The sequence below is a fragment of the Onychomys torridus genome, chromosome 20, assembly GCF_903995425.1.
Source record: "Onychomys torridus chromosome 20, mOncTor1.1, whole genome shotgun sequence".
Classification (NCBI taxonomy): domain Eukaryota; kingdom Metazoa; phylum Chordata; class Mammalia; order Rodentia; family Cricetidae; genus Onychomys; species Onychomys torridus.
The window spans coordinates 24926483-24941366 of NC_050462.1; the positions used below are offsets into that span (position 1 = coordinate 24926483).

Here is a 14884-nt window from a genome sequence, read left to right on the forward strand (position 1 = left end):
TTTTTCTTCTTTAGTTTGGCTGTTTTGATTTTGCTGCTGTTGTTGTTGTTGTTGTTTCTGTTTTGTTTCCGTTTGGAGATGGAGACAGAGAGCTCAATTATGAAGTTGGGTACATATGGAGGTGGGAAGAACTGAGAAGAGGTGGGGTAGGGGAAAGAATATGATCAAAATTTATTTAATGAACCAAGATTTTTTAATGATTAAAAACAAAAGAAATAACATCTAGCATAGGACTCAGGTGATGGGCCTACTAACATGCCCTTCTTTTCTAGTGCTTTGGAAGACTATTCATGGATCTACTCTGTCAACACGCCACTCTCATCCAATTCTCTAGCACACATCCCTGAGAATGAATGCAATGCTCGGTGTGGAACAGTAAGTCTAAATGTATGTATGGAAGTAAAGGGATTAAGAATACAATCAGTGTCACGCTAAGACAATCACTGTTGAAATGGCATAAAATAAAAAGATAAGAGTTCCTGTTCTATGTCTACCATCAAAAGACAGACATATACTTACATGTCAGTTACCATGTGATGTGACAGAGATACAGAAAGGGGGAGCCAAAGATGATCAAGAACTAACAAAATGATAGTTGCTTGAGAAATTCAGGGCAAACTTCACAAAGGAAATACAGTTTCCATAGGCAGAGAAAAGAGAAAGATGCCTTTTCTGTTCTTCCCTTTTTCTTTTCTGCAGAGGAATAAAGTGGATATGATCTATAGGATGTACAAAAGCATGCTGGGAAGCCTTACATCCCTTTGAACAGAGCTTGTTAAAGAAAAGTGTGTAAGAAAAATTGTTCCAAGGGAGTCAGTTCACTGACTATAATCAATGTAGCAATCATCAAATTTTCCTAATTTTCTTATAAAAACTGAATTCTAATAGGAAATCACCATGTACAGTCTAACTCTGATACATCTGCCAGCCATTTTACATAGTTGACCTTCGATGACTTTTGACCCAAAAGGTAACACATCACTCTATTTCTACTTCTCTTGGGACTAGTAGCCAGTTCTGTTTAATAAAACATAAAATCTCAAAAGTCAGAATGTGTGGCATTTTCTACATTGCCAATTCAGTGGTATGTTAGAAGACCAAGAAACCCATAATTGGGTAAGCGTAATACACTGGACTCGAAATCTGCCAAACTTTTAATTTAGAAGAAACTATTAAAGATGGCTGTGGGATTTGGGTCTATAATTAAGCCATTCCACAGAAGTCTGAATTTCATCTAATCATCAAGTAGGAAACTATAAAAAGTCTTACTGGAGGGAAATTTTAAAATTCAGATTGTAATATGCAAGCTTTTTCCTGCTCTTCAATATGGTTCTGTGAAGCAAAAAACTTTAAAAGCAGCTTTTAAAATCTACTTTGAAAAAGAAAGCCTAAAGTTCTCTGAATTGAAAATCTAACAGAACAGGATACTCGCCTTATCCAGTATTGGGTCTAGGCACATCAGCACTATATATGAATATGTGGACCTTTCTATCTGTCCATATAGGAAGGGCCATATTTGGGCAGCTATAACTTTTTTGTTGTTAGTTAATTTAAACTATTTTTAAATCATTATTTTTATTTTATAATTTAATTTTACATATCAGTCACGAATTCCCCTGTCCCCCCTCCTCCCACCCCCAGCCTCCCCCCCCCGTGAAGCTATTCCCATTCCTACCTCCTCCAAGGCAAGGTCTCTCCTGGGGATTCAGCCTAGCCTGGAAGAATCAGTTGAGGCAGGTCCAGTCCCCTCCTCCCTACACCAAGGCTGAGCAAAGTGTCCCAGCATAGGCCCTAGGTTCCAAAAAAACCAGCTCATGCACAAGGACAGGTTCTGGTCCTACTGCCTGGGGTCCTCCTAAACAGGTCAAGCTAATCAACTGTCTCACTTATCCAGAGGGCCTGATCCAGTTCCATGTGGGCTCCTCAGCTACTGGTTCACAGTTCATGTGTTTCTACTAGTTTGGCTCTTTGTCCCTGTGCTTTTTCCAATCATGGTCTCAATATCTCTTGCTCATACATTCCCTCCTCTCTCTCGCTGGCTGGACTCCTGGAACTCCACCTTTTATAGTCATTTTTTGAAAGTGTTCTTTGAGAAAACTTCAGTTCACTATGTGTGTGTGCACCATAAGAAAATCTCAGAAGTTCCAAATCTCTTCTTTCACACATTTTGTTTCCCTGTATCTGTATTTGCACACAGGGAGACTTTTCTTCCTTCAAATGAAAATAGTTCTGCCACAGTTTCTGCCTGTAAAAACTTGTTTTATTTTCCCTCTCAGTCTTTTCGTGCTTTACTTATGATACCATAAATTCTGTATGTTACCACATCTGCCAAAGGAAAAGCATTCTTTCACAAGATTCTTCAGGTTTTTCATCATACCAATTAGTTTCTCACCATAGGACTGACAATCCAATGCTGACCATCCATAGCTAGGAGAGAGTTAATAAAAGCTTTCACATTGCTTCTTATAGCCATTTACAGAGGGCCTCCTAAAGTAGATGAAGGGAAAACTTTTCACCATAAGAATCTGTTTCTATGGATGAAAAAGAAAATCAATGAATTCTTCAAAGGAAAGGGATGAGGGAAACGCCATGTGAGGAGAAAGGAAGTCAGCCCATGTTGCTTATATTCTGCAGAGTAGCTGAGAAACACTAAGCATCTTAACACTCCAAAAGTGACAATCACAGAGCCTCTATGAGTTTGAGGTCCTCTCCATATACCTTATTATTGTATAGTTTGTTCTTGTGGGACTCACACCACTGGGAGTCAGAAGTGTCTCTGACTCTTTTGCCTGCTCTTGGGACCTGTTTCCTTCTACTGGATTGTCTCGTCCAGCCTTGACATGAGTATCTGTGCCATGTCTTAGTGTAATTTGTTAAGTAGCGTTCGGTTGATATCCCTGCGAGGCCTGCTCTTCTCTGAAGGGACATGGAGGAGCAGTGGACCTGGAGGAAGGAGGAGGTGGAAAGATGGGAGGAATAGAGAGGGGGGAAACTATGGTCGGGGTGTGATGCAATGAGAGAAGAATTAAAAATAACAAAAACAAAAAAAGAAGAGATGACTTTGGATCATCCAATATGAAAGGTCAAGCGCATGCAGCTCTGGGGGACACATTCAATCCACATGCAAAGCAAAGCACTGCTTTCCCCTCATCTCACCTTCAGCTGGATGAGCTGTACCTGTACCATGGGCCTGTCACTCATTCCCTTCATCATTAAAAGCCTCTGTTCTTGACTTAGAGAAGGGCACTGGGTCCTCGCACTTGTGTACACAGAGGAAAACCAAATCCTGCAGTCATACAATGCAAACCAATACCGTGCTGCCCAGCCTTTAACTGAGCTGAGCCCTGCACTATGCCAGATGCCCTGGTTCATGTTCTTCTCCAGGACCCTTCGGAACAAACTGATTGTCCATTGCTATCTACACTGAACAAACTTCTTTAGACTGTGATCTCTGACAAATCAACTGAAGCTCCATGTGATCTCTTCCTCAAATCAGTTCAAATACCTTATCCATTTATGTCCCCACTTTCTCTAATTGCTGCTGTGCAGGTATTTCTCATTCACATTATACTCACTAGTGCAGGCAATGTTAGGGACGAATGTACCTTCAAAGTGTCATTTCATTCAGTCAGCTAAGAATTTATAATGAAAGTTTGCCAGAGTCACTCTTTTTTATATTGTTTTTGTTTTGTTTTTTTGAGACAAGGTCTCTCTATTTATGTAGCTCTGGTTGTCCTGGAACTTTCTATGTATATCAGGCTAGCCTTGAACTCACATAGATCCATCCACCTCTGCCATCCAAAGTGTTGGGATTAAAGGTGTGTACCACTATGCCAAACTTTAGTGTCATTATTTTTTACCATCGTTATGGGGCAGGTTGAACATGTCTAAGATTTTATATCATCTGAGCTCCATGAATTTGAACAAAGCTTGCCCTCAGACTTACCTCTGATACTATGTTCTTGAGCAGTGGCCTTAAAATGAGTATGTTCAGAAATGTGTTTGCTCACAAAATGCTCAGCGTTCTTATATGAATATGTATGGAATTCCCTGTAGAATCCCAGTGCTTACTTTGCATGAGAAGATTGCTTTGAAAATAACTCTATACCTGTTGCAGGACATAACTCTTTCTCCACATTTTTATTTCTTGAAATTACTTTCTTGCTTCATGCTTACCAACATTAGAACCCACCGTATTTGGTAACAAAAGTTTTGCCCTTCATTCTTTTTGCACCTTATGGCAATTCCCTCTAGATTTGTGTTCTTTGAAAGAATACTTCCAGCAAAAGTTCTCAGTAGAGGTTTTTTAACTTAATTTCTCCAAGCTCTGATAATTTCCTGATCTGATACAAGTCTACAAGTCTCTTATAGATTGCTTCTAACTAGAAGGAATTCTAAAACATAGAATGTTTTTAAAGATTTAATTAATTAATTGATTTATTATGTAAGCTGTTCTGTCTCCATGTTTGCCATGCAGAGGGCATGAGGTTGTGTGCTACCATGCAGCTGCTGGAAATTGAACTCATGACCTCTGGAAGAGCAGTCAATGTACTTCACCTCTAAGCTATCTATCCAGCCCTATAAAATGTATAATGTTTTATATGGCTATTATTTGATGAAACTCGCCTTAGTTCTAATTCCAGCCAATTTGATGCTAACAGTTTTTGCAAAACATATTATTAATACAAATGTGGCTATTAAGACAACTTGAATAGGTAATGACATAATTGAGGTTATCCATTTATGTCTTTCTCGTTGGTACATCAAGGATCATCACATCTCACATCTTAGAGGGCAGACCCAAAGGTTTGTTTTTCTGCCTTGTCTGTTTAGGTCTGTAACAGTATCAGTATCACCGATGAACTGAGTTCACTAGTTCAGAAACAGTACTTCAAACTCCAGCTATCCGCAGGACACATAAAAATAAAAATAACCAATTTCTGAAGAACTTGAAAGATAAGTGCTTACTGTTGAAGCAAGCAGTTTCCCATAGGTGAGATGAGCAGGGATGTGGTCAGTCTTGGATCTCAATGATTCCATGTACCAGTGCTCAGCTTCAGGAAGTTTACTTAGTCGCATGTATGCTTCACCTGGAGAGAGAATCATTAAAGTCACATGGATGATGCAATTTCTCACGTGTCAGTGCACACGGGGGTAATGACAGACAACATTTCAAAAATCCAGAAGAGCTTGGAATGTTGCCAGAAAGGAACCGTAAGTCATAAAGGAGACATGTCGGACATGATTTAAACAGTATTCAATGTATATGTGGACTAAAACATCATGGAGAGATGGACCAGTGTCTGCCAGAGAGATGAATCAACATTACCCAGACCATCAAGAGCATTCGAGCTCAGATCCCCAGTACCCATGTACCCAAAGCCAGGTGTGGCAGTGGGAGCCTGTAACTTGAAGCTCATTAGACAATCACCCTAGGTGAATTATAGATTTTCAGGTTCCATGGAGGCCCCTTCTTGGAAAATAAGAGCAGAAGTGTGTTAAGTTGACTCAACTGGTAAACTTGTTATGAAGAGGGTCAACCCGAGCTTGATCCCAGATTCATAGGGAGGAAGGAAAAAACTGATTATCACAAGTTGTCCTCTGACCTCCATACGCATATAAAAATAAATGCAAAATAAAGAAAAGGGGCATTTTGTAGTATATATAGATTTGGTGTTTAAACATGAAATTCCCAAACATTTAGTTTCCAGTGATAACTGATTTCGTTATGCATTCAACCAGTTATTTTTTATTTTTACTTTTTGGTTTTTCAAGACAGGGTTTCTCTGTGTATCTTTGTGCCTTTTTCCTGGAACTCACTTGGTAGCACAGGCTGGCCTCGAACTCACCAAGATCTGCCTGGCTCTGCCTCCTGAGTGTTGGGAGTAAAGGCGTGCGCCACCACTGCCAGGCACAACCAGTTATTTTTTTATTTAGATTCATTTGTTCTTTTGAAATCTATTTAGATAATAACTAAATGGCCAGCCTTACATGAGGCTGCAGGAAGGAGGATATGATTCTAGCCTCCAAGGACTTCCAACTATGTAGAAGAAGTAAGAGTAAATGAAATAGTTAAAATATTTTTGAATTTAACATTGCTGCTAGGCCATATAAAATCCTACAATCTTACTATTGAGGAGACTGAGATAGGAGAATTACAGATTATAGGTTATCTTAGACAACAGCAAGAGTTTCTCTTAAATTCTATGTAGCTATATTTTAATTTTCTTCAGCATTTTCAATGTTTAAAAAGTAAATGAAATTTAGCAAGGTCACTTGGAAAATCAATTAAAAGATGACGATTAACAAGTGAGGCCAGTTTTTATACACACAAAATAAATCCAAGGCCTTTCAGCTATTAATTTTTATTTTTCAGCTACTAAAAATTATAGCTAACTAACAACCAAGCAGGAAGGAGAAAAAAAGGAGAATTAAATCCAAAAGTATACTAAGGGCTTTTCTTATTATCATTCCTATCTCATTTATGCTAGAGTATAAAAAAAAACTCAATAAGTAGAAAAATTATACTTTAAGATAACTTATATAATTAAGTTAAATAATATAACCTTAATAGTAAGGACAAATGTAGATAGACACTGTCCAGTTTCAGAGAACAGACGAGACTAGTCACTTCTTTTATTACCAAGCAGACTTTTATGACTAACCATAATCATAATGGCATTTCCATTTAAAAGCATGATGATTGGCTGTCCTAAACATGTTACCAACATTGGTTATGCATCTTTAACTCAAAAAACAAACAAACAAACATATTCTTTCCTTTTTGTTGTTGTTATTTTTTTTTTTTTTTAAGCACAGTACTATCATGACAAATAGATCTCATGAACTGAATTGGCTCTTGCCCTTTGAATGCCCTTTAGAGGGTTGGTTAGTAAAAAGTATTGGTATCAAACAATAGGCAAAATGCAAAAACTGTATGCTTCTACCCAAACCTATCATTTGTTTCCAGTTTTAACAACAGTCCTTAAACTCAACTCTCATGAAAGTGATAATTTGTAAATGTTTGAGGTTTTGAACCATGAAATTTTAACAAGCTGTCATTTGAGATTGACTGGATTAAGCCATGTGATAAGGGTAAGATGCCAGAAACAGTGACATCCACACCAGAGCCCAGATTAGAAGATGGGTATAGGAATGTTTTCAGGAGCAGTGGCAGGATATAAATGAATGCTGTCCAGTATCTCAAGCTTCTGAAATAATCACCTGGTTTTTTTTTTTTTTTTTTTTATTTTGTTTGGTTTTGGTGTGTGTGTGTGTGTGTGTGTGTGTGTGTGTGTGTGTGTACGTGTGTTTTGCTGTTGTTGTTGTTGTTGTTAAGTTTGAGAAAGCCTGTCTCTAAGTAGCCCAGCATAGACTGGAAGGCATATTCTGCTAGCTCTGTCCCCCAAAATGTGTGGATTGCAGGAGTGTGCTATCAAGCCTGGCAATACGTTTCTTGATTTTATTTTAAAAGATCTACAAAAAATTGACAGTTTCAGACAGAGTTTTGTTTTGTTTCTGTTATTTGTTTTTTTTTTTTAAATCCCTTTTTCTTACTGTGTATGTTTACTTCTAAATAAAATAAATGGGAATTTTTTCTTTGAATAATAAATCACATCTTCCAGTGGGGAAAATATTAGACATGGTTTTATAACAAGCATAATACATAGTATTGAAAACTTGGATGCAGTTAATGATAAAGTATGTCTGAACATGTATCTGTAAAAATGAATTATAAACCCAAAAGAGAGATAGGCTTACATTTTCAATCGACCTGAAATTCTTCTTCAGCTCTTCATATTTTTCATGTCAGTACTTGAAAGCTATACAACCACTGCATTTATTTATTAAAATTTTACTTTTAGGGAAAGTAAGTCTTACAGAAAAGTATTAAAGAATCCCTAGTCCTGGGTGTTTTGAGATTTAAATCATATAAATTACATTTAACTTGTTCCCATGGAAAAATATAAACTCTGATAATGTAACATGTTATTTCCCTATCAGAAACAATAGCAAAACATATTTTGAAATAAAATACAGATTTTGTAAGCATTAATAATCAACATCGCCGCCTGTAGGGCCAGCCTCCAACAGCAGAGGGCTCGTAGGGAAATCCACAGATTCAGCACATACTAGACTTTTTTATCTGTGGGTATTAGGGAAAAAGACACTCATACATTCTCTTCATGGTTTCCTTCAGACCTCTTCTTTATTTTTATTTTTATTTTTTTGCAATATCTATTCCTTATTTTCCTGGTGATTTCCTTCTCTCATTGATGTTTTCCTTCTAATTCTATCTTTATTTTTAAATGTTTCCATTCTAGTTCTTTCTAATTATCTCGTTCTTGATTTTTTTCCTTCTAACTCTCTCATTCCTGATGTTTTTCTTCTAACCCATTTTAACTTTTTCAATCTTGTTGTTATCCTTCCAAATCTCATTCTTGATGTTTTCCTTCTGTCCCATTTTAACTCTATCTCTATACTTTCCCTTAAAGCTCATAGACCCCAGCAAAATCTTTCAGGCAATATAAAAATTACTATGTAGTTACATTCTGTTTTTCAAGTGAATGATTACAAGGAATACAAAACAAACAATAAATAGCAGCATGTTTTTCATAACCCTTACATGATTGCACATTTAATATACAGGTGAAAACAAAATTATCCCAAGAACCCATATATATTCACAACCAAACAACTTGTTATAGATTAACTATGTAGGCAAGCAAGATATTCTTCCCAGCCAGGTCTTACACTAGCAGGCCACAGTTTTGCAGTTACAAAGAAAGGGCCAATTACTTTATTGCTTATCTTGAAAAGTAATCTTATAAGGAAAATTAACAGAATCTCAAAGCTAAACTTCCATATGAAAAAGAATAGTCAACTCTACTTTAAATCTTTGGGGTAGATACCCTCTCATCAGTAGTTTCTTATATCAGAAGATTAAGAGCAAAAATGGGCACAAGGAATTAATCATTCCCTTTGATCACCAACCAAACCTAGCAAGGAAAATGAGTCAGCTATCAACAATTGGGCTACTTTGTATTTTTTTTTTTACCCGAATCTAATGAATCTATAACTCAGCTACGTTTCCTTTTAAAGTTTAGATGGTTTTCTGGTTTTTTTCATCTCAAAGATATTATCAAAACATCTGATATAATCCAAAGTTATTTTAAGACTTCGTTTCATCTAATGATGCACAACAAAACCTGTGACTGCATTGTTCAGCATTAAGAGAATTAGAGCCAACTGGCTCATGGGTTCTAATTATTTCCTAAATCATTAACCTAAACTATGATCTATGCCGCTCCTTAGGTGAAATTCATAGGCCCTAGCTATGTGACATTTCCTTGTATTTATTTTTATGAATCAAGATTCTAGATAAGTTATCATTATTATCAGCAACCATGCAATACAGTTTAGGGAGGATTCATCTTCATTATAATCCACAGATAAAAATGCCCAGTAGAACAGGATGTTTCCATGTAATGAGATAAACACACTACATCACAGGCAGTAGGGATCTTCCCTACACCCATTCACACCACACCAGATGCCAGAGAAAGATAACAGCAGCAAACACATGAAGGCACAGCAGAAGCAAAAGACATTCTGGATTGTGGTAATATTTTGTTTGTGATCTAAGAAATAAAGCTTGCCTGAAGATCAGAGTGAGGAGCAAAGCCACTTGTTATCCATAGAGGCCAGGCAATGGTGGCACACACCTTTAATCGCAGCACTGAGGAGACAGAGGCAGACTGATCACCCTGGGTTACACAAGATTGATCCAGGCTAAAAGAGAAACAGAGCCAGGCAGTGTTAGCACGTATCTTTGAGACCAGCACTTGGGATCTCATGCCTTTAATCCCTGCACTAGGGAGGTGGAGACAGGAAGTGATATGGCTGGGCAGAGAGAGAGGAAGATAAGGTGGGAAGAGACAGGGGCTCATGTTTACAGGCTGAGCATTCAGTACAGGTAAGAAGTGGCAGTGGTTTGCTCATTTGTCTCGTTGGTCTTTAAGCATTTGCCCCTATATCTGACTCCAGGTTTTTATTATTGAGACCAATTAGGATTTGTGCTACACAGGATCTTTGGTCTCTGGATTTGGCCTGTCTGAGATTGACCCATTAGAAAGTTTCCTCCTAGTGGGCTGACACTCTGAACTTCAACTGCCACCTGCTTGTCCTCTGACACAGCCACTGGTGATTTAGTATATGGCTACTTTCTTTAGCAATATTTTGTAAGTAACATCAATTTGCAAGGCTCAAGATATAGGGAAATGATATTGTAGAGATTCATTAATAAGAGATATAATCACAGTAAATGTAAGAAAACTAATAAAGTATCCTATATGCATTATAATACTTAATAATTTAGAAAATCTTATATATTCATCCATTGGATCTTAACAAGTGATGACAATACTCAGTATATTATAAATTAGGGTAGCAAGATGGCAAATGTCTGACATATGTTCACTCAGTCATCTTAGTCTGTACATCTGAGCATGTATAATTTTTTCTAACTTAGTCTCATCAAGGAATTTTAACACAACCAACTGCTCATAGCAGGTCCACAGATGAAACCTACTCTGCAGTTTCATGGCTTCCTCTCACTGACTATAAAAGAATATCACAACTAGATTTTGCAGATTAAAGGAATTGAGAAGCAGAGAAGTTAAGTAAGTAAAATGAATACACAGTGGGGGGAATAGAAACTGAAACCTGCCCTCCGTAGCTAATACAGGATAAGCAAAGTTGGGAGATAACAATACCTTCTTGTTCATGGAAAATCATTTTCTAACCATGATACATTGGCCAGCAGGTCCATTTCCTTGCCTTAGGTTCATCTATTGAATTACAAGAATAAAAGGAATAATAATAATCTTTGGCTGACCTTAAAAATGCTTCTTCACAGTCGGGTGTGGTAGAGGCACACACCTTTAATCCCAGCATTTGGAAGGCAGAGGCAGGTGGATGTCTGGTGAGTTCCATGACAGCCTGATCTACAAAATGAGTTCCAGGACAGCCAAGACTGTTACACAGAAAAAAAAAAAAAAAACCTGTCTCGGGGAAAAAAGAAAAAGAAAACAAAACAAAAGAACAACAACAACAAAAGCAAAAAGAAGAAAGAAAGAAAGCAAGAAAGAAAGAAAAAAAGAAAGGAAGGAAGGAACAAAGAAAGAAAATGTCTCTTCATACACATAGGTTATTTAATTCTTAAGAGAAATGTGTAGCACATAAGGAACACTTGGTCCACTACAGTAAACCAATACATACACACAAGCATCCACACATGCAGTGTCTACAAGAGATGTAAAAACAAAAATCAAGATGCAAAACCTGAAATGCAAGAAAATCGAAGATAAATGAGATGTGTTCAAACAGCAACTCAATTAAGGCTCATGTGACAAACAACTCCTTGCTACATCCCTAGCAGGGGCAAGGTTAGAGTTTTACAGTTCCTATTTCAAATGAACATGGATTTTTTTTTTTTTAAATGGAGGAATGGGAAAAACTCATGGGTGATGAGAGATTTGGGCAGAGCAATTAACAATCACAGCTCGGGACTGAAGAGAGAGATCAGTAGTTAACAGAACTCCTTGCTCTTGCAAAGGGCCTGGGTTCTAGTCCACCCATCCAAATGGTGGCTAACAAATGTCTATAACTTCAGTCCCAGGAGATCCATGTTAAGAACAAGGTACATAGACATACATGCAGAGAAAACACCCATATGCATAAATGATAAAAATAGATACTTTAAAAATATTAGCTTAATGCCTGACTAGCTCAAGAGCAATTGTTTTCTATTTCATCAAGCATCCAGTTATATGTTCATTATTTATGACTGCCTATTAATACCTTTATATCCTTATATGAGTCTTATACTTAAATTAACACTAACCTTGTTTTACAAAGGTGACTGTGACTCAGACCTTAATATGTTCAAAAAATTTTTTAAAAAAAATATAGTGCCAAACTCAGAGAAAAAAGTAAGAGTTTTCTCTGCTTTGGGCTAGAGAGAAAACTCAGAGGTTAATAGCTCTTACTGTTCTTCCAGAAGACCAAAGTTCTCAGCATCCATGTTGAGTGGCTCACAACTGGCTATAACTCTAGCTCCAGAGAACTCAATCCTTGCTATCTGTGTGTGTGTGTGTGTGTGTGTGTGTGTGTGTGTGTGTGTGTGATACACACACCCACACATACAAATTAAAAAAAAAAAATACTTGCTCTTTCCCCTATACTATTCTACAAAAATTCGACAAATAATAACAATAATAATTACAAATGAGATTAAATAATCGCAAAAAGTACCAGTAGGGAATTTTCCCTGTGGAGGGACACACACCTAATCTTTTAAGCTTGATTGAAATATTGAAATTATAAGAATTGCTGAAAGGCAATGGCGCCAGGAAAGAAAGTTCAGGCAATTCAAAACAGGAAGGAATAGAGATAGATGGTTGAAAATGGCTGGTTGGAGGAGGGTTAAATCATATTCTCTAGGACTATAAATTTTAACTTACAATAACATAAAAAAAAGATTTATAGTCCCCAGGAGAAAAGAAGCAACAATGGCAATTTTCCTTCTCATTCTAAAAAAACAAAATGACATAAGAGAGGCACTTTCATGAGGATAAGATGATGTCATGATCGGGTTCACCACCCAGACTTGTTTCCGATTTTCTAGCAGACGAAAAGAATTTGGATGTCTCTAGGCTGGTTTAGGCTGAGATAAACCAGTTTCATATGTAGAACAGATAATGTCACTCTTCCTAACAGCCCCGTTTCTAAACAACTCAGGCAAAGGCCAACTCCTTGAGGAAAACAAATTGGGTTATCAACGACGTCATGGTCTACAGCTCACTGATTCCTGTGTGTTTCAAATTATTTGGCAGCTCCTGCTTGCAGATAAGGTTGCGAGGAAGTAGTTGGATAAATGATTAAGACCCTGGCCAGGTTCTTGCTGACTTTGTACAACTCTTGCGGTCACTCTTAACAAAAGTGATTTCCTACTGCTCAACACCAACATAATTGTTAAAGGTCTTTAAAAAGCGTCGCTAACTTACATTTCAACTTAGGTTCCCCAATGCAGACTGCAATAAACATACATATAATATTGTAAGTTGGCGTTTGTTGCTAACTTCATAAAGCACAAAATATAGTGATGAGTATGTTGATGATGCTTCCCAAACTTGATTTTAGGTGCACATGACAAAACCTAACAAAAACAATTCATTGTTGTTTTGTTTTTAGTTGTGCATATGTGGGTGGGTGGGAAAGAGAGAAAGAAAGTCTGTGTGTGCCCCCAAGTGTGTGCACTGCCCATAGAGCCCAGAAGCGGGCTCTGGATCTCCTGGAACAGAAATTACAGGTGACTGGGAGCTACCCGGTGTGGATACTGGAAACTGAACCTGCAACCTCTGAAACATTTTGCTAGTTTAAAGCATTTCAGCCTGTTTTTATTTTATCTGAATTAAGACTATGCCAGTTGCATCCAAATTTCGGTTTTCACAGTAAAGAGGTCACAACTTTCTGACTGTTTATTTGAATTAGTCTCCTAACTTTTCACAAACCTACTCTATTTTCCTGAGCAATTACCTTGTGTTGTAATTACCTTTTAAAATAATATGTCAATTTACTGTGGTATTGAAATAAATAAACGTCAATGGAGTCTTGGGCTGTCTTTTATACCATTCCCCTCACTCACTATCTCATAGAAATGTGTATTCTCTTCTAAATTATATAGTTTCATTACTAAAATGAGTTATTTAACCCACATAGAATTTTGAGGTGAGGCACATTTCTTATTTTATTTTTATCTAAAACATTTAAATGATCAGTGATCAACTTTTATAAACATTCCCTTCCATACATAAATATTTAATTCAAGGCCACCTACTTTGTTCTTATATCAACTGCTTTCTAATTACTCTATTTTCCCCCATATAAAATAGGGTGTTTCCATCCATTATTCTTCTTTAAATCTTCTACTAAATTCCTGGTGATTGTACCCAAATAAATTTTAGAAATTTTCTCAAAGTATTTGGTCAACTTTTTAAAATATTTATTATTATTACATTAAAATCTTTAAACTTGGAGAGAGAGTTCAATCAGTAAAAGCATGAGAGAGTGAGTTCTGGTCCCCAGCAGCCATATGATAAAACCCAGGTGTAGTTGCATTTGTTTATTTGTTACCTCAGTGCAATCTAGAGGCAATATAGCCAGTCCATGAGAACCAGGTTCAATGAGAGACTGTCTCAGGAGTTAATGTGGTGAGTTTGCTCACCTAGGGACCCATATATACACATGATGCAGTACACAAAGTAGGACACAATAATAAAGATTTATGAACCTATTTTGTTAAAAGGTGATTCAACAAAACTGAGTTTGTCCGTGAAAGACTAAGTCTTCATATCTGTTCTCTTCTCTCCTTCTCCTGGGTTTATAATCCTTCTTGTCCCAAATAAACACAATGACATTCATGACATCAAATATTAAATCGTTCATCTCTTCATCGTGTCTTCCAACTTAATTTCAGATCTCTGGTTCCAAATCATTCCCAATTAATATATGATGAAAAACTGATTGTGTTATGTATTGATTGGGATTTAGGTGTTATATTTTTGCTACATGTGTCAGAGCAGGGAAAACTCCAATAAATTCCTTTTTTTTTTTTTTTGGTATTCCTGAGGAAATAAATTATATGACATTAGTATGAATTACTAGACGAGATTAGCTTGTTGGGATTTAAATTTTCAGGTTTTTTTACTTCATTTATTTGTGTGTGTGTGTGTGTGTGTGTGTGTGTGTGTGTGTGTGTATATTTAGACTAGATACATCTCTTTGTACCATGTATGCTTGCTTACATAGGCCAGAAGAGGTG

At 36.9% G+C, this 14884-nt stretch overlaps 1 protein-coding gene across 1 annotated transcript in view; it reads right to left on the reverse strand.

Moving 5' to 3' along the window:
• The window catches only part of Tmtc2 (transmembrane O-mannosyltransferase targeting cadherins 2), a 409491-nt gene that overhangs the window by 127107 nt on the left and 267500 nt on the right, over positions 1-14884 (reverse strand). The window contains exon 8 of the mRNA XM_036169974.1: positions 4969-5090. Coding sequence (XP_036025867.1) covers positions 4969-5090 — 122 coding nt within the window. The remainder of the gene's footprint in view (positions 1-4968; positions 5091-14884) is intronic.